At 43.8% G+C, this 24,096-nt stretch overlaps 2 protein-coding genes across 4 annotated transcripts in view; one reads left to right on the top strand and one right to left on the bottom strand.

The window, feature by feature from the left end:
* The window catches only part of LOC134568142 (protein shisa-4-like), an 83,746-nt gene that overhangs the window by 33,820 nt on the left and 25,830 nt on the right, over positions 1 to 24,096 (top strand). Inside the window, exons 4-5 of one of the 3 annotated variants that reach the window (XR_010084028.1) lie at positions 3,052 to 3,250; positions 4,030 to 4,188. Coding sequence is in view for 2 of the 3 variants with exons in the window: in XM_063426488.1 (XP_063282558.1) it covers positions 3,052 to 3,236 (185 nt within the window). In the remaining variant the exon portion in view is untranslated. Of the gene's footprint in view, positions 1 to 3,051; positions 3,251 to 4,029; positions 4,751 to 24,096 lie in introns of those variants that run through there. The other 2 variants (XM_063426488.1, XM_063426489.1) reach the window with 2 other exon arrangements.
* Positions 12,788 to 24,096, bottom strand: part of ATRIP (ATR interacting protein) — a 37,286-nt gene continuing 25,977 nt past the window's right edge. Inside the window, exons 10-14 of the mRNA XM_063426487.1 lie at positions 22,513 to 22,655; positions 18,254 to 18,345; positions 15,857 to 15,943; positions 14,403 to 14,655; positions 12,788 to 13,063 (exon numbers count right to left, since the gene is read on the bottom strand). Of these exons, the coding sequence (XP_063282557.1) occupies positions 12,996 to 13,063; positions 14,403 to 14,655; positions 15,857 to 15,943; positions 18,254 to 18,345; positions 22,513 to 22,655 (643 nt within the window). The 3' untranslated portion in view covers positions 12,788 to 12,995. The remainder of the gene's footprint in view (positions 13,064 to 14,402; positions 14,656 to 15,856; positions 15,944 to 18,253; positions 18,346 to 22,512; positions 22,656 to 24,096) is intronic.

Genomic DNA, 24,096 nt, shown 5'->3' with positions numbered 1-24,096 from the left:
CTGAGAATCTTTGCATTAATTGACATTATGTTCTTAGATGGGTTGAGGAATCTCTCCCAATGAAACCACTTGATAACCTCAGAGGTTTCTTTATCCCACAAGGAGGTTTCAAAACTCCTAAATTACTAATAATGTACGTAGCATTAACTAGGTGACACATTGGAGAGAAAAAACGGATCGCAAGAGTATTCTGAGAACGGACAGCAACTGAAATAGCCTGCCCTTCGGTAGGTCCCCGCTCAGAACTCAAGCTGGTTTTAGCTCATCTTGTGCCACTACAGAGAGAACATATCTGAAGCATATCAGACTGGTCCCACCCATACAGGTAGTCCAGATCCGAAACGCCAGCAAGTTCTCTCTGCACGAGAGATACAGCAACCCCAGACGATCGTTTCAGCCTTGTTAGGCATCATCAGTGAGGCATAGCTAATATCTCTCTAGGCACCGTGAGCAAGGGGTCCACGTCTGGATTACCCTTTAAACTTATGGAGAGAAAAAACGGGTCGCAAGAGTATTCTGAGAACGGACAGCAACTGAAATAGCCTGCCCTTCGGTAGGTCCCCGCTCAGAACTCAAGCTGGTTCTCAATACCTTTTTTAATATTAGTTCAAACCTCATGTTTGTAGGTCATTTTACTGGCATGTTGATGGATAATTTCATCCTTCTGAGTTTGCTAAAATAAGAAACATTGAGTGTAATATCTATTCACTTCTGAGTTTGGTTAAAACAAATGTATCTAGTGGCGATACTAAAATGGGGCGTAAACTTAGCATTTGAGATTTTGGTAACTAGTTAATAAGAATTTATTTGATATTTTAGATAACATTTCAGAATCCAGATTTTAGTGACCCATTTAGGTAAGGTGGCATCTTTGTTCTTTATTTATTAGTCCATGGGATTGTTTTATGAACCAATTTTATTTAAATCCAGCAATTTATGTTTCATAGATACTATCAATCAGAGAGGGTGTTACAAGCTGTCGATATGTAACTGAGATATTATGTTGTGATACGAAGCACCAGCTATACCAGGGTTGTTTCTAAGTTCAAATATTAGCATTTGACATATAAGTTAGAACATTGCCTGGAGCTTGAGCACAAACTAAAATTTGGTATCATTCTTCACACTCGAACCTTTTACCCTACAGGCTCCACCTCTCGATACCCAAAACTCTGACCTAGTTTGCCCCTACTTAAACTCAAAACCTTGCTACGAGTCATCATGTCCTGTCTCCCCATTCTAGTGCCCCAATCCCCACCACAATTATAAGCATGCTTTTCTGTTTTGGTTTGATGGTGTTATCTCCTTCTCTTCCAGCTGCCATCTATTTTATAAAAAACTGGTAGGATGGGTTTTCTACTCTGGGGCAAAGGACACCAATAACCCTAAAGCTTTCTTGCAATGCTCCTGATGTGGAGAATAGTTTAGAATGGAATTCAGTATGATTTAAAATGAACAATCTAGGCATCATAAACATGTAGCCTTCTGTACTGGTTATGGTGACAGGTGTTTTCTGGCACTGTCCATCTGTAAGTAATCAAACCTTTTTGAAATGTTGACACATACTGCCCTGTGGCGCCTCCTTTTCTTTTCTGAGATATCTAGAGTGGCTGTTACTCGTCCCCAATCACTATATCAATGTTTTCCCTATTTGAGGATCTCTCAGTCAATGAAGTCCATCTAAGTAAAGCAAACCTGAGGTCAAGGTTACTGCAGTACCTGGCAAAGCTTAAATAAAGAAAATAGCCATGGACTGTGCTGCAAGATTCTCACACTGTAGCTCCAACAGTGTACATCAATGTATACAGGAATAAAGAAAGAATAAGATCTGCACCAACAGATAATGTGTGCACACCACAGTGCTACCAACATGTATTTAAAGACAAAAAGAGTAAGCAAACGTTTCGGGCCTGTGCCCTTTATCAATGCAAATGGCCCTAAATACAAGAAAATCCTCATCAGTAGATATAAACAAGACAATCAAGTAAATTAAAGTCCCTGGTGCTGCCCTCTAGAAGATTAGTGAAGGTGTGGGCCCCTCTTCAGCATTTCTCTGCCATCTTCTGGTACTCCCGACATCCGTAACAGTCACGTGATATGTCGCTGGGAAACGAGTAAACGAATGCTCATTTTAGTGCACAAATGCTACTACAGGCTAGGGCAGGCATAAGCCAATGCAGTGTTTGGAAATAAATAAAAACATATATATATATATGTGTGTGTGTAAAACCAGATACAAATTTGTATCTTGTAATACCTTTTTTATAGTCCAATAAAAAGGTATTACAAGATAGAAATTGTATCTGTTTTTTTACATCTACATCACTGGACTAATACGGCTACAATCTCAACATCTGGGTGGCTAGAACGTGTTTTACATACCTGCATCTCCATCTGTGTTCTGCATCCTAGCAGCCAGTACAAGTGCTTAGTGACAAGTATTATCTGTGATAAAAAAAAAAAAACTAGTTTTCCTGGCACTATAGTGCCCTGAGGGTGCCCCCACCCTCATGGCCTCCCTCCCGCTGGGCTGGGCTGAAGGGGGAGGAAGGGGGTTAAACACTCACCTTTCTCCAGCGCCGGGGACTCTCCTCCTCCTTCGGTTGTCATCGGCTGAATGCGCATGCCCGGCAAGAGCCGCGCGCACATTTAGTCAGACCATAGGAAAGCATTCCCAATGCTTTCCTATGGACGCTGGCGTCTTCTCACTGTGAAAATCACAGTGGGAAGCGCCTCAAGCGGCTGTCAATGAGACAGCCACTAGAGGCTGGATTAACCTATATGTAAACATAGCAGTTTCTCTGAAACTGCTATGTTTACAGCAGGCAGGGTTAATCCTAGATGGGCCTGGCACCAAGACCACCTCATTGAGTGGAAGTGGTCTGGGTGCCTATAGTGGTCCTTTAATATGACGTAACCACTTTTATTGATCATTAATACTATTTGGTTTACATTTACATAGGTGAAATCTTAGACTAAATCTCGTAACATTTTTCTGAAACCAGACTTTTTTTTCGGTGATTACCTATACAGAGATTTGTCTTTTCACAGCTCACGTAACTTCTTCTGTGGCAGTGACCAATGTCACACCTCAGCCAATTGTGATGCCAATGGCTTACGCAGCAGGATACCAGCCAGTTCCAAGCCATCCTATGCATGCCGGACCAGCAGACAAGGCCTGCATGCCCCCACCATATCCAGGTGAGGCCTCGTACCAGTTCAAGACACCCTGCTAGATATCATGTATTAGGTGAGTGTTCAGTTCACCTGAACAGGTGTGCATTTTCACTGTTATAGGTCAGAGTGCATACTGAAATTCTTACATTTAATTTCATATAGTTTATTGCATAGTTTGCTGAAGTGCTTTATGTGTGAAGAGTGTGTACTTTTTTTTTTTAATTTAACAAAAAAATGCTGATACACTTTTATAGAGTAACTTTGTTACACCCCCTTGACTTTCAAACAGAGAATAGGTCCTGTTACTTCCTGGGTTGGTTAGCTCAGTGGCACCAAACTCAAGAGGCAGCAATGTCCCAGAGCACCTGCCTTGCAAAGACTTCATTGAGCTGCATTGGGAAGTCTGTGATTGGACAGCCACAGAAAGTCTGGGTGAGAAGGAGACGGCTTGCAGTGGCTGCAGACAAAAGATTTGTAGCTTTTGCAAACGGTTTTGATCAATACTGCCAATGAAAAAATGCATAATTAAATGCATGCATGTTTTCATTGGGATATCTACTAAACCGTGTTTTAATTGTATTTGAAATGTATGTGTATTTAACTTTAATACAGAAAGTTTATAGGAGGGTACCAAAGCAGAATCATATAGCGTGAGCAACATATGGTAAAATGGGCAGCTGAGACTGGAAACGCCCAGGTGAAGGTTCCAGTTCTATAATGAGATATTTAATTTAGATCTCATTCAATTTTTATCATCCTATTATATATAGAACTAAATAAAGCAGAATGTTGATATATCACTGCACTATTTGTCTAACAGCCATGGTTTATCTCTGATTTTGTCTCTTGCAGGTGCAGACAACATGGGTTATGTTGAGTATCCCTGAAATGGAAACTCCCACCGGAACTCATAACAACAATCTGATATCACTGTACTGTTCAATATAGGGAGAGGGATATTCTTATTTTTTTTCCAGACTTAACTCAAAATGTTGTACTGTTTCTACTTTGGTGTGTAGTTACTTGGCATGGCTAACTCCTATACTGCAATATGGGTTGCAGTACTCTGGCCCTGTTCATTAGAGCAGTGGTCCCCAACCCAGGCCTCATGGACCAGTAACAGTCCAGGATTTATGTATTTCCCCTTTTTTTTAAAATTCAAATGGAGATACTGACGAAACCTAAACTCAAGGATGGAAATGATCTCCATTCTAAAATCTGGGAATATTTACCTAGGATGCTGTAAAGTATTCCCATGTTTCACGGATATTCTGTAATCAGTAAGTAGAAAGGATGTCCCAGCCAATACCTGATGTCCCATTGCTTACTATGGTGAACGCACTGCATATGTATGATATTAAATGTGCTTGTGCTGTGCTTTCCTAAACAAAATCAGAGCTGTACAGTAAGCATTAGTGGGAGTCAGTTGTGACAATATTGCGCAATCCACTCCCAGTGTTTGTGCAGTATTCAAGATAAAGCCGGGCTGTACATTTTGTACAGCTTGTGTAGCAAAGAGATAGTGTTCTAACTTTGACTCAATAATCTGTATGTATAATGTGTGTGTGTGTGTGTGTATATATATATATATATTTATATACATACATATATATATACATTAATCATAATGGTAAATGTTGTGCTCCTTTAAACCTCATCTACCATTTCCAGACTGTGAAAATGTGCAGACACGGTGGATCCCGAGAACTCATTTTGTTAAGATTAATCCTTTGAGGGCCGGAGATAAACTTTGCTGTACAGTGCATTTAATACACTTGCAGCACTGCCAATGCATCATTTCATGTTTGAGTGCTCCATTTCTTGCAATGTTTGAATTCAAGGCGTTTTAAAGAAATGTGATGTGTTTATCACACAAGCTGTAGTCCTGAATGCCTTAGAAGCAACACTGAAAGAGAAATGCTTAAAATGTGGGTCTACGCCACCTAAATGTGCTATGTAGGAAATATATAGTATGCAAGAATGTTCCAAAGAGGTTGTTAGACTGTTTTCACTTTTTTTTTTTACATGTATGCTGTATAACTTTAGTGTGCTAGTTAATGAGACTGAAACTGCTTTTTGATTATACCACGGGTGTACTTTTTTAATTAAAATGAACAGCATTGTTTCGGAGTGGTTTATATTATTAAAAGGAAACTATAGTCACCAGAACCACTACAGTTGAATTTTGTGGTTTCAGTGAAAAGGAAATGTTTACATTGGTGCCTAGTAATACCTGTAGTGACAGGCACTCAGCCAGCCACTAGAGGTGCAGCACTGGCATTCAGTGACACTGAACATTCCCCATAAAGATGCATTGATTCAGTGTATCTCTACGAGGAGATGCTGATTGGCTCAGTGCTGTGTTTTGCTGCACATGTCCAACAGGATTAGGGAGAGCATATGGATTGGCTGAGATCATCAATATAGTGTTGGGGTCAGCTGCAGCGAGACTAGCGCAGTGAAAGGGAGGGCTGGTCATCTAAACAGCCACATTTGCACCATAGTGTCAGCTTTACATGTTTTTATTCCTGACACTATAGTGTTTCTTTAACCCCTTCCTGACCGCTGACGTATCAGGTACGTCCAACAAAAAACTTACCCGATATGTCCTTGGGTAATTAGAGCTCTGGAAGCCGTGAATGTTGAGGCATCGCTGTAATATCCCCCTCACTGCCGGGGGCCACTGGAGACCACCGGGTGATCTCTCCCCCTGGAGCGATTACTTCTGGGTTGCTCCATGTGGCAGGCTTCTGATGCTCTGTCTCTACTGAGTGTCTCGAGGGGTCGAGGCACTCAGTAAATAGTAATTAAAAAAAAAAAGTTTTTAAAAATTAACCTCTACCCTCCCTCCCACTACCTCTCTCATGTACTTACCGATCGCCGTGCTCCCCCCCCCCCCAACAATCTGTTTTCTTCTTTGAGGGGACTCTCTGGACTGAGCCCAGCTAGTCCCCCCTCTCCAATTTAGGACCCCCAGGGGCCATGTGACCGCTCTAAAAGAGCGGTCACATGGCCCCCATTGGTGTCCATAGTGCTGCCAGCAGGTTGATAGTGCGATTTCGAACGGGTTATTAACCCTTAATGTCAAAGTACCCTGTTTCTCCGTTCGATGTACAGGGATCTGTTTGAATTGACTGTCACCAGTGTTTGTGTTGGATTGTGTGTGTGTGTGTGTGTGTGCTGGATGATGTGTGTGTGTGTGTGTGTGTGTGCTGGATGATGTGTGTGTGTTGGATGATGTGTGTGTGTGTGCTGGATGATGTCTGTGTGTGTGTGCGCTGGATGATGTGTCTGTGTGTGTGCGCTGGATGATGTGTGTGTGTGTGTGTGTGTGCGCTGGATGATGTGTGTGTGTTGGATGATGTGTTTGTGTGTGTGTGTGCTGGATGGTGTGTGCTGGATGATGTGTGTGTGTGTGCTGGATGGTGTGTGTGTGTGTGTGCTGGATGATGTGTTTGTGTGTGTGTGCTGGATGATGTGTGTGTGTGTGTGTTGGATGATGTGTGTGTGTGTGTGAGTGTGTGTGATGTGTGTGTTGGATGATGTGTGTGTGCGCTGGATGGTGTGTGTGTGTGCTGGATGATGTGTGTGTGCTGGATGATGCGTGTGTGTGTGTATATGTATGTGCTGGATGATGTGTGTGTGTGTTGGATGGTGTGTGTGTGTGCTGGATGATGTGTGTGTGTGTTGGATGGTGTGTGTGTGTGTGCTGGATGATGTGTGTGTGTGTTGGATGGTGTGTGCTGGATGATGTGTGTGTGTGTGTTGGATGGTGTGTATGTGCTGGATGATGTGTGTGTACTGGATGATGTGTGTGTGTACTGGATGATGTGTGTGTGTGCTGGATGGTGTGTGTGTGCTGGATGATGGGGGGGGGGGAGCATTTTTTTTTTTTTAACTTTATGTGTTTATATTTGTTTATTTTATTCCCCCCTCCCTGCTTCTTACCTGGTCAGGGAGGGGGGAGATCGCCTGGTGGTCCGGTGGAGGGAGCCAGCCGCAGCACACAGGGCCCATCACACGCTGTGTTCCCTCTCCAGCACTAACTCTCGCGAGACTCGCCTGTGCGGAGCGTGGCAACGCTCTGACAGCCGCGGGTCTCGCGAGAGTTAGAGCCGGAGAGGGAACACAGCGTGTGATGGCCCCTGTGTGCAGGTAACAGGGCAGGTCCTGCAGGATCACTAGCGGGAACGGCGTTCCTGCTTTGGAAAAAGTGCAGGAACGCCGTTCCCATGCGTTCCTGCAGGACTCGAGCCCTGCTACAATGGGAGAAATTAATAATAAATATATCTACGCATGAAAATGAGTTATTATATAGTTATAGAATACCCATAACAAGCCCGGCGGTCTTGGGGGGCCTGCAGCAAGCTCTTACTTACCTTCCTAGCAGCTCCCCTGTCTAAATCTTGCAAGTCCCGCAGCCGTCAGAGCGTTGCCATGGGTTACCATGGCAAAGCTCCGTGCGGCATGCAGGCCGCGAGAGTTAGACAGGGGAGCTGAAGGGAGCTGCTAGGAAGGTAAGCAAGAGCTTGCTGGACCCCACTGCACAGTCCATGCCACCGGACTACCAGGGAATGCCATATCCCCCCCTCCCTGGCCAGGTAAGAAGCAGGGAGGGGGACAAAAAAAGGGGGACTATTTTTTTTAATATTTTGAAGAAAAAAAAAAAAATGGCCCCCGCCCCCCATTTTACACACTTAACATACCTACACAAACACACACTCTGCATTATATAAACACACTACACAAACACACTCTGCATTCATTATATACACACACTACACAAACACACTGCATTCACTATACACCCACACACACTCTGCATTCATTATATATACACACTGCACAAACTCTGCATTCATTATATACACACACACACTACACAAATACACTGCATTCACTTTACGCAAACTACACACACACACACACTACACAAACACTCACTGCATTCACTATACACACTACACAAACACACTCTGCATTCATTATATACACACTACATCCACACTACACAAACACACAGTGCATCCACTACACAAACATACACTGCATTTACTAATCAAATACTCTCACTGCATCCACTACACACACATATAATTTTAAAAACATAAATTCTGACTGGCATGTATATTTTGTGCATTTACCTTAATAAAAAAAAAAAATAATAAACATGTTCAGTTAACAGTAGATTTGTGTAGAAATAGTTTATTTTTTTTCAAAATGGTAAATGTACAGAATATCAGTAAGTTCTATTGGAGCAGCACGAAGATAGTCACCCTTGCGCCAATCTCCATCAGACCCCAATGCTTCTCTGTGAAAAGCCCTGGATTAGCTTTGAAAACCCCTGATAGTGCGAAGAAATTCTCAAGCAGCTGGATTAGAGGTAGTTTTAGGGGTACAGTGGGCCAGAAATCTACAGCAAGAATTCAGCACTCCAGCATTATAAATAAATATTTGTTTAAAATGCTGGTGCTTTGAATAGATTTGTATGTGCCTTCCCTAACGAAGATATTTTATATCTAACCTTAACATTGTGCCTGCTTGTTTATAACTGCATTTCAGTGCATTTCAAACTAATAAAATGCATTTTACCTTTGTGCCTTAATGAATCACCTTCCAGGATTTATCTGTGGAGCCTTATTCACAAAAAAAAAAAATCACAGTTAAATACTGGATGGATCGATTCACTCAGGTGCAGGTTAAAAGGCATCTGATTCGCCCTTACCAGCTGAAACGAATTGTGCACAAGTCTAGTTAGCAATAGTTCCAAGAGTGATGTCTTGGGAAACAGTGCATATAAGAGGTGACGTGTTTTATGGTACTCCTGTGTTTTTATTACATAAATATATTCTTAAAGTGACACTATAGTTTTAAACCAATGTTTGCTTCAACTGAAGCCAAAAGTTATTTTTAAAGGGACACTATAGTCACCTGAACAACTTCAGCTTAATGAGGTTGTTTAGGTGAGTGCTACAGCTACCCGGAGCCTTTTTCTTGTAAGCACTGTATTTTCTGAGAAAATGCAGTGTTTACATTGGAAGCTTGGAACACCTCTTGTTGCAGTCAATCAGACGGCCACCAGAGGGACTTCCGAGTTCAGAGGCCCTAAAAAGGCCTCTCGTCCGATGCATTCTGGGTGAATGCATCAGACGGGCTATCAGCACACAAAGCACTGTGAACGCGCTTTGTGTGCTGACAGCCTGTCAGCACTGCTGTGGGCGTGGCTTCAGCTGACAGCTGAAGCCCGAACCCACAGGGATGCTGTCTGGCCACAATAGTGGTTGAAGGGGGGGGGGGGGGGGGGGACGGACCTACTCTCCTCCCCCCCCCCCCCCGGCCCCCACCCCTGAGCGGTGAGTGGGGGCCCTAAAAATAAGGGTGGCACATACTGCCCCCCCGGCCCCCACCCCTGTGCGGCCGGTGGGGGCACTAAAATTATCAATAAGGGGGGACCTATTGTCCCCCCCCGGCCCCCACCCCTGTGCGGTGGGTGGGGGCCTTAAAATAAAAAATAAGGGGGGGACATACTGCCCCCCCCCCGGCCCCCACCCCTGTGCGGCGGGTGGGGGCCCTAAAATTCACAATAAGGGGGGGACCTACTGTCCCCCCCCGGCCCCCACCCCTGTGCGGCGGGTGGGGGCCCTAAAATTCACAATAAGGGGGGGGACCTACTGCCCCCCCCCCGGCCCCCACCCCTGAGCGGTGGGTGGGGGCCCTAAAATTCACAATAGGGGGGGACCTACTGTCCCCCCCCGGCCCCCACCCCTGTGCGGCGGGTGGGGGCCCTAAAATTCACAATAAGGGGGGGACCTACTGTCCCCCCCCGGCCCCCACCCCTGTGCGGCGGGTGGGGGCCCTAAAATTCACAATAAGGGGGGGGACCTACTGCCCCCCCCCCCGGCCCCCACCCCTGAGCGGTGGGTGGGGGCCCTAAAATTCACAATAGGGGGGGGACCTACTGTCCCCCCCCGGCCCCCACCCCTGTGCGGCGGGTGGGGGCCCTAAAATTCACAATAAGGGGGGGGACCTACTGCCCCCCCCCCCGGCCCCCACCCCTGAGCGGTGGGTGGGGGCCCTAAAATTCACAATAGGGGGGGGACCTACTGTCCCCCCCCGGCCCCCACCCCTGTGCGGCGGGTGGGGGCCCTAAATACAAAGGGGGTGGGGACCCTAGTTAACCCCCCCCCCCCCCCCACAAAAAAAAAAAACTTATCTCCCTACCTACCCCCCTCACCCTAAAAATAATGAGGGGGGACCATTAACTAAAAACCTGTAAAAAAAATGAGATAAAATCAACTTACCATTTGATGTTTTCTTTCTTCTAAAATCTTCTTTCTTCAGCCCCAAAAAAGGCCAAATAAAAATCCATAATAACCGACGCAATAAAAAAAAAAAAAAAAAAACCCGAGCGCAAAAAAAATAATCCATCTTCACCCATGGAGGGCTCCGCGCAGACTGAGCTCCGCAGGGCGGGGGAAGGCTTATAAAGCCTTGCCCCGCCCTGCAATTAGGCTAAGAACACTCTGATTGGTGGGTTTAAGCCAATCAGAGTGCTCTTTGTCATTTTACAAGCGTGGGAAAGTTCTTTGGAATTTTCCCACGCTTGTAAAATGACACAGAGCAATGTGATTGGATGGCTTGAAATCCATCCAATCACAGTGCTCTTTGTCATTTTACAAGCGTGGGAAAGTTCTTTGGAATTTTCCCACGCTTGTAAAATGACACAGAGCACTGTGATTGGATGGATTTCAAGCCATCCAATCACATTGCTCTGTGTCATTTTACAAGCGTGGGAAAATTCCAAAGAACTTTCCCACGCTTGTAAAATGACACAGAGCACTGTGATTGGATGGCTTGAAATCCATCCAATCACAGTGCTCTGTGTCATTTTACAAGCGTGGGAAAATTCCAAAGAACTTTCCCACGCTTGTAAAATGACAAAGAGCACTCTGATTGGCTTAAACCCACCAATCAGAGTGTTCTTAGCCTAATTGCAGGGCGGGGCAAGGCTTTATAAGCCTTCCCCCGCCCTGCGGAGCTCAGTCTGCGCGGAGCCCTCCATGGGTGAAGATGGATTATTTTTTTTTGCGCTCGGTTTTTTTTTTTTTTTTTTTTAATTGCGTCGGTTATTATGGATTTTTATTTGGCCTTTTTTGGGGCTGAAGAAAGAAGATTTTAGAAGAAAGAAAACATCGAATGGTAAGTTGATTTTATCTCATTTTTTTACAGGTTTTTAGTTAATGGTCCCCCCTCATTATTTTTAGGGTGAGGGGGGTAGGTAGGGAGATATTTTTTTTTGGGGGGGGGAGGGTTAACTAGGGTCCCCCCCCCCCTTTGTATTTAGGGCCCCCACCCACCGCTCAGGGGTGGGGGCCGGGGGGGGACAATAGGTCCCCCCCCCTTATTGATAATTTTAGGGCCCCCACCCGCCGCTCAGGGGTGGGGGCCGGGGGGGGGGACAGTAGGTCCCCCCCCTTATTGATCATTTTAGGGCCCCCACCCGCCGCTCAGGGGTGGGGGCCGGGGGGGGGGACAGTAGGTCCCCCCCCTATTGATCATTTTAGGGCCCCCACCCGCCGCTCAGGGGTGGGGGCCGGGGGGGGGGACAGTAGGTCCCCCCCCTTATTGATCATTTTAGGGCCCCCACCCGCCGCACAGGGGTGGGGGCCGGGGGGGGACAGTAGGTCCCCCCCCCTTACTGATCATTTTAGGGCCCCCACCCGCCGCTCAGGGGTGGGGGCCGGGGGGGGGCAGTAGGACCCCCCCTTATTGATAATTGTAGGGCCACCACCCGCCGCTCAGGGGTGGGGGCCGGGGGGGGGACAGTAGGTCCCCCCCCTCATTGATAATTTTAGGGCCCCCACCCGCCGCACAGGGCGGGTGGGGGCCCTAAATTATTATTGATAATTTTAGAAAGCGAGCTGAGCTGTCAGTCAGACAGCTCAGCTCGCGAACGCGCATTCCGCGCACATGCGCGGTAAAGCGCTCAGGTTCTTCATAGGGCGGCATTCAATGCCGCTCTATGAAGAACGCGATTGGTCCAGCGCGAAGCCGTCCCATTGGGCCCCGCGATTTCGTCATTTTGACGAAAAAGGGGGCGCGGCCTAGCGGGGAGCTCGGCGCTGGAACGGAGGTAAGTTTTTAATATAAAAACACCGATTTTTTTTTTTTTAATGAATGAAAGTTCATATAAAAGCAAGAAGGAAGGCTGGGGGACCTGTCTTTCTTGCTTTTATATGGTGACTATAGAGTCCCTTTAAAATACCCTTCAAACTCTGAAAAGAGACAAGTGTACATTTTAAAACACATTTTGTTTCACTTGTCTTGACTTACTAATTGCTGATCAGCTTGGTCGCCTGCTTCTTCCCAAATCCTAGTGCCTTTAAAAATATGAACTTCTTTTTACAAAAGGAATAAAATAGATTTCTTCACTTTAAAATATAAAACATAGAACGCTTCTTTCTGTGCATTCCAACATATTAAATGATAGGAAAAAACTAAAATACCGTTCTACATTTTAAAGAACCCATTGAGCCCAAAAGTTAAAAACCGTTTTGAAGTTCTCATTTCAACCAAAGAACATTGTGTGTCCCACAAGCCACATGTTGGGTTCGTTGTTTAAATATTTAATTTATTAGTATCCTTTTTTTGTCTTCTTAACCATACAGTATTCATAGCTTCAGAATAAATATCTCTAACAAGTGACTCTCACAGAGAGGGATTTAAAGTTGCATTTTGCTCTGAAAGGTGTGGAGTAGTTAATCGGTTTGATGTAATAATATAGGGAGACTGGCTCAAGTGATGCTACTCTGAGTTAGTCATGTGCAATCCATATACTCCTCTTCTGTTTCAATTTCGGGAGGGCACAGTTCATCCAGAGCAAACTCTGTAACAGACACAATAGACAGAGGAAACAAGACACTGTGAATACAGATTTAGTTGGACCAACATCTGAAAACATTAGCTACTCCACAAAAGCAAATGGAAATACTTTTAAGTACCATATATACTCGAGTATAAGTCTAGTTTTTCCGCACATTTTTTGTGCTGAAAACCCCCCACTCGACTTATACTTGAGTCAATGTACATTGCCATAATACAGACCAGGACCGCCGGGTTCATTACAAGCCCGACGGTCCTGTTGGGGGCTGGCAGGAAGTGTTTACTTACCTTTCCTGCAGCTCCCTTCTCCTGCGTTCTGGTCAGCTCCCCTGTAAATCTCGCAAGAGCCGCGGCGTCAGAGACTTACAGGGGAGCTGACCGGAACACAGGAGAAAGGAGCTGCAGGAAAGATAAGTAAACGCTTCCTGCCAGCCCCCCTCCTGCACAGTACACACCACTGGACCACCAGGGACAAAACAATTACTTAAATAATAAAAAAATAATAATAAAATAAAATAAAAAATGTAATAAAACAATATTTAAATAAAAAATAATTCTAATATTAAAATAAAAAAATAGAATATTTAAATAAAAAAATTAAAAATAATAAAAATGCCCTCCCCCACACACTACACACACACACACACACACTCTGCATTATATACACACACACTCATACAAACACACACTCTGCATTCACACAAACACACAGAGTGTGTGTATATAATGCAGTGTGTGTGTGTTTGTATGAGTGTGTGTGTATATAATGCAGAGTGTGTGTTTGTATGAGTGTGTGTGTATATAATTATAAAAATTTATAGCCCCAAGTTTTACCCTCGACTTATCCACGAGGCATAGCATATTTCACAATTGTTGGTCACAAAACTGCACTCGACTTATACACGAGATCGACATATACACGAGTATATACGGTACTCTCTTTTGAACATTTTTTCTAGTTTTTTATCAGTCAAACAAATTAATGAACATAATATAAGAGTTAGGGACAAACCCATGTAAATTAACTACATGCAAAATGTAGACAATGTTTTAATAATACCTAATGAGTATTCCAAAATGCTGTGTATGCTTGAAAACAATATATGTTTACTTTTACCTGTACGGCACCCCCCACTAAATCACTTTTTTTATATTTACAGTAGTACATAAGTGGCACCCTACAATTATTATTAATATTATTTTTGGTATACTCTAGTGTTAGTATTCCAAACAGGATACAAAACAGGTGTACTAGGGAGCATTATACCATCTGTCCACTCAACGCCATTATATAAATGCAGGGATATACAGGACAAATTTTATGAATTACAGTGGGAAAATACCTTCAACTTCTCTCAAGACATGAAACTTCTTTAGGACAGCTCGAACCCCTGGTACAGCTTGATCATACTGGTGGAGAACCTCTAGACAGTGCTCGCTGAAGTTATTGTCTCTCTGAGAGAGTGTGTGTAGCAGCATTACAGTTTCCTGCAAAAACTGCACAGATTTGCTGTGGGCTGCAGTTGGAGGCAAGACCACAGAACGGCGCACATGCAGCCATTCCTGATGCAACATTAGAACCAGAGCCTTCACAAGCTGCGTAGAGGATAGAGTATAAATTAAAAACCGTTGGCAATCAACATTATTACAACTGCCTGTTTCTTATATTCCAAATTAGTGGTAAAACCAAAAGGCTTCAGCCAGCCTTGGATAAAATACTCAGAAAACTGTGTATGTAACCAACTGAGCAGATATCTAGCTCCTCTAGGTGTGTCACAGTTCTAATAAGTAATAACGTAATTGCCCTCTCCTCTGGGTTTTAGGATTAGCTTATATAGTACCTTATCTTCAGAATGGGAAACATGGAAACTTCTACACAAGAACATGACGAACAGCTTTAAATTCTACTAAACAGTAGCTGGAACTTAGTGACATCAATTCATCGAGATGTCCTAGGAATCCATGTTTTTGTAAGAGTGTCAAATATTTAAATAGTGAAAAACTATGCATGTCAAGGAAGGGGGAGGCCAGCGCCAGTGTACTCGCGCGGTGCTGGAAATAAGGGGCGGTTTAATTCCTTTTAAGGGGGCTGCGGGTAGACAAGCCACCTAAATGGTGGGTTTAGTACTATAGGGTCAGGAATACATGTTTGTGTTCCTGACCAGACAGTGTTCCTTTAAAGGAGCCTTATGAGTTCTATAACCACAACAGCAGTTTAGTGGTTCTGGGGCCAGCATGCCACAAGTATGAAACTATTTTAAGAGATTTTACACAAACTGAGGGTTCTTGTCCCCATCCCTCACTCAAAATATTGTTGGTAAGTAAATTACACTTCTACATTAGCAATGTCATTACTCTCCTTATTTGAACAGCATTCACTAGCTGAATGTGTTAACTGATGTGCTCAGCCAATGAATGCCATCCAATCATCCCATTGTTGGCATATGTAAAAATTTGCAATATTTTAAACACCTCGTTACAACATCATAATGTAAGAAAGCAGTAAAAAGCTGAAATCCCACACCACTGCCGACAGGTCAAAGATAAAAACCATGATTTGCTCTACTGAACGTTTTTTAGTAGCCTCGCCCCATGCAAGCTCAGTGATATTACAAAAAAATATTTTGCATTATAGTGGTGATGGATGGAATTTCCACTGAATGTTCCCATGGTGCACAGCTAGACTACAGGCTTTTGTTAAAACATATCTCTCATGTCATGTTTTACAGCTAGATATATTACATATCTAGTATAATTAAATAAGGTTCAAAGCCAAGCGTGCATTCAATATATTCACCTCTCGGTTACAGTGACATGTTACACTGGACTCTGCCGCTGGCCCATTCCAGCCCTGGACATATCGTTTTGTAAGGAATCTCACCACCTAGGATAAGACAGGGGTATAGAAAACATCTGCTTAATATTATATTTGGAACTAGCATTAGTAAGAGAGAGTTGGTGCAATTGTTTCACATTTTATCACTTTTTGAGGATTTAAAGTGTTGTTGGGGGGGCTTTTTTAATATTTAACTTTGTGTCACATTGATGAACCATTCATTGCTTACTCTCAGGCACTACTACATAGAGTGCAGATAGCAAGTTCACCTTCGGGTAGCTATAGCTTTCATCTAATTACAGTACTGGCAAACTCAAAACTTAAAAGATTTAGTTACTTGAACATATTTTCCGTCTCTAAGACAGCAAGATTTAACAAACAGCCATCCTGTCCCAAAATAAAATGGCACAATTCCTGGCATACATGGGCACACTAAAGCATTGTGTGAAGCTGCTGTGTCGCTTGTGGGCAGTGATAATGTAAATAGTGAATTTAGCTTTTCTTTTATTTTACCTTGATGTCAAACAGTAAATGATCATGTCTAGCTCACATATCCTGCTACACAGAAATTAAAGAGGAACCCATCATTTCACAGAAGGCCCAGAACTGTGGATTGTTATGCCAAGTCTTAGAATTTTAATATACATTAAAAAGATATTAAAGCATCACATCAAAATAAAATAAAAATGGGGGGCGTGGCTGGGCCACCATGCTGATGGGTCGCATGAAAGAGCAGCTCCTGCAAATCCCTGCATAATGGGCTCAAAATAAGCTGTACAATTCACTACCTAACGACCTAAACAGTACGGATCACTGTGCACAAAGGTGTTGGAGCCGAAGCCAGTCTTTCAACAAGAGTTTTAGCCCCTTGGAGGGTGATTTGCCAACTTTGTAGCTGAGGCCTGCTCAAGCTGTGAGTGGGGTGGACGGCTGCCACCTTGCTATCTAGCTCAAAGGTGTTCAGTCGACCCTTTGCACTGTGTGGTGTTAGCCTCATTTCCCCCACCTCCTTTGAATCCGTGGGGGTGATCCCGGTCCTCGCCCTGGAGACCCTACTGCATTCCAGAGTCTCTGCTGTACTGCTGCACAGAAGGGAAGCCTTACCCAAAATGGTGGATGCTCCATGTCGAGCTGACAGCAAAATGACACAAGCTAACCTCACTTGCACACTCGATGAAATCTTTGTGGATTTCTGGGAAAAGCTGAACGCCCGACTGCAACAGCCTGTGCAGCGGGAGAGGAGTGATCACCCACCCCGAAGTCTACCACCCGGGATTAAAAGGAAGACACAAGCTCTGGCTCTGTGAAGGGCCTGTGCCAGGTGGAAGCGGCTGGAGCAATCTGTCTCTGTGACAGCAGCGCGTGGCCCACTAGGAGGCAAAAAGTCTTGCAGACCTGACCCTACCTTAGCCTGTAGGGATGGAACACAACATGAGCCAACGCAGCTATCAATGGGCTTTCCTTGCTGCAATGTCTGGATGCCGCGCCTGCCAATACAGGGGATGTGGAGCAAGCAGGATGCCAGACCTGATCGGGACTGTGCTTTACCCCTGGAAGGTGTTGGCTGTACTGTGCCTCTTGCGGCTATTGTGCCACTGTGCCAATACTACACATGCTTACACCATGTATATTAATTTATTTTATTTGTGGTTTGCCTTTTCTCTTATTGTTTCCCTCAGTACCTTTGGACTCTCTCGTATACATTTAGATCGGCATTTCGTACTCCATGCATCAGTGCTGGGGGTCTCCAGGGTGACAGTCTCTATTGGTCATGCATTCCAGTTCTTCATTGTAGTTTTCTCTTAGTAGTCCTGCACAAACTGAGCTGGCACAGGTCTAAGCTTGCAATATTTCTTTCTACTTAATCCATTCTCCGTTAGCAAGTAACCATAGCATGGTTTACTTCATTGAATTTACCTCTTGCATCTGGGCCGGTATACCATCTGGTTTATTATCATTACCAAAAAAATGTGCTGGATTATCGTTTGCCATGCAATTGCTATGCTTGCATCTGCTGTTGTGGCACTGCAAAATTGTCTGTATATTCTGAGCACAGCAAATATAAAGAATAAAACAATTTAAAAAAAAAAAAATTCCAGAGAAGTAACGGCCCGCTTTAGCAGTTAATATAATGGAGAGAATACTTACTGACACTTCTTAACTTAATGACAGTTCTGTAAACCTATCTGTCACAAACGGGTAAAGAGCAATTATGAAGCAAAAAATAGACTCATTCAACATGATTTCATTTTGGAGCAAAGAAGTACGTTATTCTTTACGAATAAGGCCCAGTCTGCGTGCTGTGTCCAACATCCGTGGTGTAACAGACCATGTGAATATTTGCTGTATTTTGCATACCTCTTGTTCAAACTGCAGCCAGATTGAATCAGGTGCGGTCTTGTCTGGTCTTGAAATAACATAGGAGTACAGAGCATGAAAAAGGCATCCTTCTATGGTGGGAGAAGAGCAATGGGGTTAAAACTTATTTTTAAATGTTAAAAGCAGTTTCTTGCTTAAATAAAAAGTGCTTGTATCAATTTTTTTTAATTTTTTTTTTAATTCTTTATTTTTGTAGTGCATACGTTAACATTTGCTTGTGAGGTACCCCAAAGGCAGTCCTCTAGCGCATCATAAACAAATTAAACATTGGGGTAGACAGTGGGTCTAGCACTCTTTTTTTTTTTTTAAAGCATAGAAACAGTAGCGATTTACATTGCTTAGGTTTTTTCAGTACATAACAGAAAGGTGTCTCGAAACTGACTATTTGTGGGCAGCAGCTGTGTATAGTTGAATCAATAAGGCTTCAGGTTAGACATTATATGAACACTTGGTCTACATATGATAGATAACATGCTTGCTGCCTTAAGTGTGTGACTGCCCTAGGGCTTGCTATCTAGTTATGCTTGAACACGCATGAGTAAGAAACATACATTTTGTAGATTATCGACAGGTCTGCACGTTTACATCATATGCTTATATCACAGGTTTATGTAGCAGTCCTGTGCTTTGTTAGTCATAGGTAATTCTAAAGAGGGTAACAGATCGCTTTTTGGCACATAGTCATTCTAGGCGTATCTTCTAAAGGACTCCTGGTTTGGTGGGTCGCTATTTAGGAGGCTGCAGGGTGGTAAACCCAGCGTCCGTTGTGGCAGAGGTTTTGAGTTTGTGCCTCTGAGAGTCCTGCATGAGTGCCTGCTGTCAGCCCACATCCAGCCCCGGGATAGATGATCGGGTTACTTGGCAGACCTTCTGGGGCATAGGTAGGGGTGATGTCATATGAGTGGATAGAGTGGTCGGTAGTCGCAGAAAGTCCGGCAACAGTTAGGGTGCCCCAGTTGTAGAGTAGCAGAGAAAGTCAGCCAATGCCTCTTGTGGGCCACTGCAGGCGATCTTCTCCCGTATCCGCCATGGGGTAAGCGCCGTGGGGCGAGCCTCCGCAGGTTCTGGCTCCCGTTGTGGATTGGAGGGGTGGTGAGGGAGTTCTCCGGCACCAGGCCCGTGCCAGGGTCCGCTTCTTTGTGCCACCGGTCAAGGGCCTTGCGTAGCCCAGATCGTTCTCCATTTGGGGAGAGTGGGGCCGGGTCGGGGTTTTGCGTCGCTGTGTGGGTAAACTGCTCCGCCTGCTTGGTTGGCGCTGAAGGGCTGTTCTTTTGGCGACCCTGGGTCCGGATCTGGGTAGGCAGTTTTTGCCTATGGCGGGTGCTGGGTGTTGGCGTGTACCGCTTCGTATTCCGCGGCTATTTTGCATCTCCCACCCCTGGTCTTTTGCCTGGAGGTCTCGTTTGTAGCTTGCCTCTCTAGCCTTCAGCTTCTCCCAGAAGGCCTCCAGGATGGTTGTAAGTTTAGCCTCTAGGGCCTCCTGAGGCAACTGTCTGCTATGTGAGCTCGTTTGCTTGGCTCGGCTGCTGCAGAGAGGTGCGTCCGCCATTTTGTGTATAGGAGCCCTCTCTGTTGCTCCGTCGCGTGTGCTGCCTGGAGCCTTCCGCTCTGCTGTCGATAGCTTGTGGACCGGGATATCCCCCCCGGCCCTGAGGGGGGGGGACGGGACTCTTTGTAGTCCTGCTGGGGGTTCGGGCGTCTCTCCCGGCCGGAGCCGTCACCAGGCCGCAGCCTCACTGTCTCGTCTTGGTCGGGCGGCATTCCGGTTTTCGGCATCGGAACGCTCCACCCGTCTTTCTCGCTGGGTAAGTACCAGTTTGATGCGGTTTGTGGACGGCAGGAGTCCCGGTAAGACGCTCGGGAGGGTAGTTTATTAGGGAGCTCCTGCATAATGCTGCCATCCGCCATGATTGTCAGGCCCCGCCCCCCGTATCAATTTTTAATACAACAAACAAAGGTGTTGGCAAAATGGATTTAGAGAATATCTCCAATATGGGGAGAACTAAATTTCTTTCACCTTCACGCCATTTGCCATTTAGATGTTCTCCACCTCATTTGGTGATTTTCCACATCTATACTTCAATTCTAGTGATCGTGTCCCAGCCAGATATGGATAAATGGCACTCTAACAACATCTTCTCTCTCGATTCTGCTGTAACACACCTATTTAGTCTGGCTGCCCTACCCTTCAGGAAAGAAATGGGTAATGGCTGTGAGCCAAACAACCAGACAATGGTAGGTTTGATGAATGTTATTGTAGAAAAGAACAGAGGCTAAAGTATCCAAAGTTGCATGATGTATTGGTTTACAGTTCACTATATGTGATGCAAAACTAAGGCAAATAGATCCCAGTTACATAGAAGCAATAGTACATTAAAATAGAAAAGAAGTGTAAGGAATAGCAGCCCTGTCACAAACAAGCACCAAGGCATACTAGAAAGGGGTGGGGGGAGAAATTAACAGTTTCTCGTGGCAATTGATATGTCTTTACAGAGTGATTACCTGGCATTTGTTTTGCTAGTTAATTAAAAATGGCAATGATCTCGTGGCATCATCTCAGATTGTTTGCCATCTGGAAATAATCAATAACTCAACTAAACTGACTGAAAACCATTGATCTAGCCATAACAGTTTTACTCCTACATTATTATTGGTATTTTGGGCAACATTATTATGATGAGTAAATTAGATTTATTTTATATTTTCATATGTTTATATACTATCATTTTATTTTCAGGATATTGATGAACATATGGTACATTATATAGATAAAGGAGAAAGAATGGATATATAAATAGACAGACAGATTAAATATGAAGTGTGTTGTTTTTTTGTAGAAATTATGTGTGTATGTGATTGTGTATGCCTCGGTGTATCCATCCGATAATGTGTGTAAATGTATGTGATTGCATGTATAGATCTGTGACTGTATGTGTGCGTTTGTGGGTCTGTGATTGTGTGTATAGGTCTGAGATGGTGTATGTCTGTGATTATGTGTGTGTGCAAAGGTATGTAATTGTATTTGTGCATGTGTGGGTCTGTGATTAAGTGTATTTTTGTCTGTGTGTTTGTGTGTCTATCTGATTATATATGTGGTTGTGTGTATAGGTCTGTAATTGTTAGTGTGTGTGTGGGGGTCTGTCTCTTTGTGTCCCGCCCAGTCCCTCCATGCAACTCTTCTCCCCCATGTGTCTTATTTCCTCTCCTCCCTCCCATGTTAGTTTTGGCAGCAAATTTTTTGTCTTTTGACTAAAAAGCCATTTAGTTATAGTCGTATTTTAGTCATCTGAATTGTTTTACTTTTAGTGAACTAAATCTCAAAAATGTATTCGACTAAAATTGTTAGTCAACAAAATTAACACTGAATTGGCATACTAGATATAGGGGGGAAAAGACTCGTGGCATGAAAAAAAAGGTTTGTAACATTAAAACAGGATTTTTGTTTTATTTTTTATTTCTTCCGGCTATTGCCTAAAATCATTTAAAAATACAATATAGATCAGCACACAATCTACTACCTTGACTTCCTGTACTTTCCAACACATTTTACAAACTTTGTATTACTGGTTTGTGATTCTGATGGAAAATAAATGTCTACAGTCACATCATTTTTAAGATTTGTTGCTAAATAGTCAAATTATCAGTTTCCTGTGGCAATTTATATGCCTTTACTCCATGGATACCTGGCATTTCTTCTGCATCATTTTCAGAAATTAGCAAGTATCTTGTGGCCTCTTGATAGATTTTTGGACATATATATATATATATATATATATATATATATATTTAGATTTTTCCATCAGGTATATTCAACTATTGCTACTGTCTCATTTAATACTGGTTTATAATGTGCACAGTTCACAATAGAAAATATTCTCATGAAAAAACCAAGAGGACATTAAGAGTTGTATTCTACAATTACCCTAACAGATATATCTGGAAATGTTACTCCAGTCCTCCTCCAGAGACACACATTCAGAACAGAGGATGTGGAACAATATGGGGTTAGTTACGTGGGTGGGAAGTAAACAAACTTTAAAGCCACTAGCAAGGTCAGATTAATAGTGCATCTCATTGAACTTACATGACCTGTCAAATTGTGAGTCTCTGGGAAATCTAAGAACCTTCTGGTATACCCAAAGCCCATATCTGTTATCACAATGATGTAATTGACTTGCATACTTAGCCATGACATTTACCGTAGGTAAAAAAAACAAAAAACTATTACAGTAATTTACCTGAGCAAGAACACAAAAGAGCGGACAGTTTTTGGTGATCAGAAAGAACAGCCAAAAGTTTGACAACCATATGAGCCACTGATGTAGGAGAATCTCGAGACAGGCACTGACGCAGGGTAGGCACGGTAAACAAACTGTGAAAACTATGAAAATAACAAAAGGAGAGAGTGTAGAGATAATGAAAATCACTGAAAAGACATCAACGTTCCTCACAATTTAGCAATTATTAGAAAGGTGCAGTCTGAGACAGAGACATAATACGAGGTGCAGGCAATAATGTTAATATCTTTTTCATTTGCATTGCAAATGATAAACAGAAACATTTTAATTTCTCCACTAGACTTAAAACCAAACAATAAACGGATTACATTTATTTACTACATTCCAAATCGCAGTAAAATGAAAATTTTGCACACATTTCTACCATTCTTCTTCCCCATTCTTATATTTCTTCATGTGGTGTAAATATGTTAGACATGACCAGCTTTGAAAGAAAGATGAAGTAACACTAGGTCATGATGAGGCAATACATTAACACCAAAGCAGATAAGATAAACACCGCCCTGGCCAATCAGCATCTCCTCACTGCCCCAGGAAGCACCTCCAGTGGCTGATAGAGGCATGGCCACTAGATGTGTTCCTAGGCTGTAATGTAAACACTGCCTTTTCTCTTAAAAGGCAGTGTTTACAGCAAAATACCTGCAGGGACAAGCTTTACACACCAGAACAACTACATTAAATTGTAGTTGTTCTGGTAATTATAGTGTTCCTAAGGTAAGTAAACCTTATTTGAGAATGCTCTTTGAGAACATTTCAAGATTTTAACTGCAAACTGCATATAATTGCACAGTTAGAAAAAAACTATAGAAAACAAAAAAAAAAACTATATGTAAATAAGAGACCAACAGCATATTTGATATGCAAATATAGCATCGTGTAAATCATCAAAAGGATGGGGAAAATCCAATCCCTACATTTGCCTCTTCATGGTATAAAAAATAAGTTTCAAGTTTTGAGCTGGAGGGGCGGCGCCTAACCGCCGGGCTGGAAAGACGCACCGAGCATCAGCTCCTAACAAACAGCGACCTAATCAGGGGTAAATACCTCGAAAACCGGAGCAATCACCAGCAGGACAGCATGAGAGACGACAGGGAATCCCTGGGGAATCGACTGATACCAAGAACGAGACATTTCCTCCCAGGGAACCCACAACAGCGAATGGGGCCTACTCGGGACCAAGCCAGAGAGAGGCGGCCGCTCTCCGCGACGGCAAAGCCTCGAGTGAACCCCTCAGCACACTCATTGCATACCTCCCCCCCCCCCATTGACCGGAGGGGGTTATCCCGGTCCTCACTGCAAGTCTGGGCCAGCCAGCCTGGAGCGCAAGACAAGCGTGAACCCAAACAACAGAGTTGCAGCACTCCACATGGCGCTCCCAAGATGGCGGCTGATAGGCAGAACAAGCAGGGCAAGCTACTGACACACGAGCAACAACCAGACCTCTCGCAGCGCCTGGAGGCGATTTTCAACCGCTTCTGGGAAGCGCTGAGAGAGAAACAACTAGCAGCCCGAACAGACCGGCTT

Source organism: Pelobates fuscus, chromosome 7 (genome assembly GCF_036172605.1).
Source record: "Pelobates fuscus isolate aPelFus1 chromosome 7, aPelFus1.pri, whole genome shotgun sequence".
Taxonomy (NCBI): domain Eukaryota; kingdom Metazoa; phylum Chordata; class Amphibia; order Anura; family Pelobatidae; genus Pelobates; species Pelobates fuscus.
This window is presented reverse-complemented; position numbering and strand designations above follow the sequence as displayed.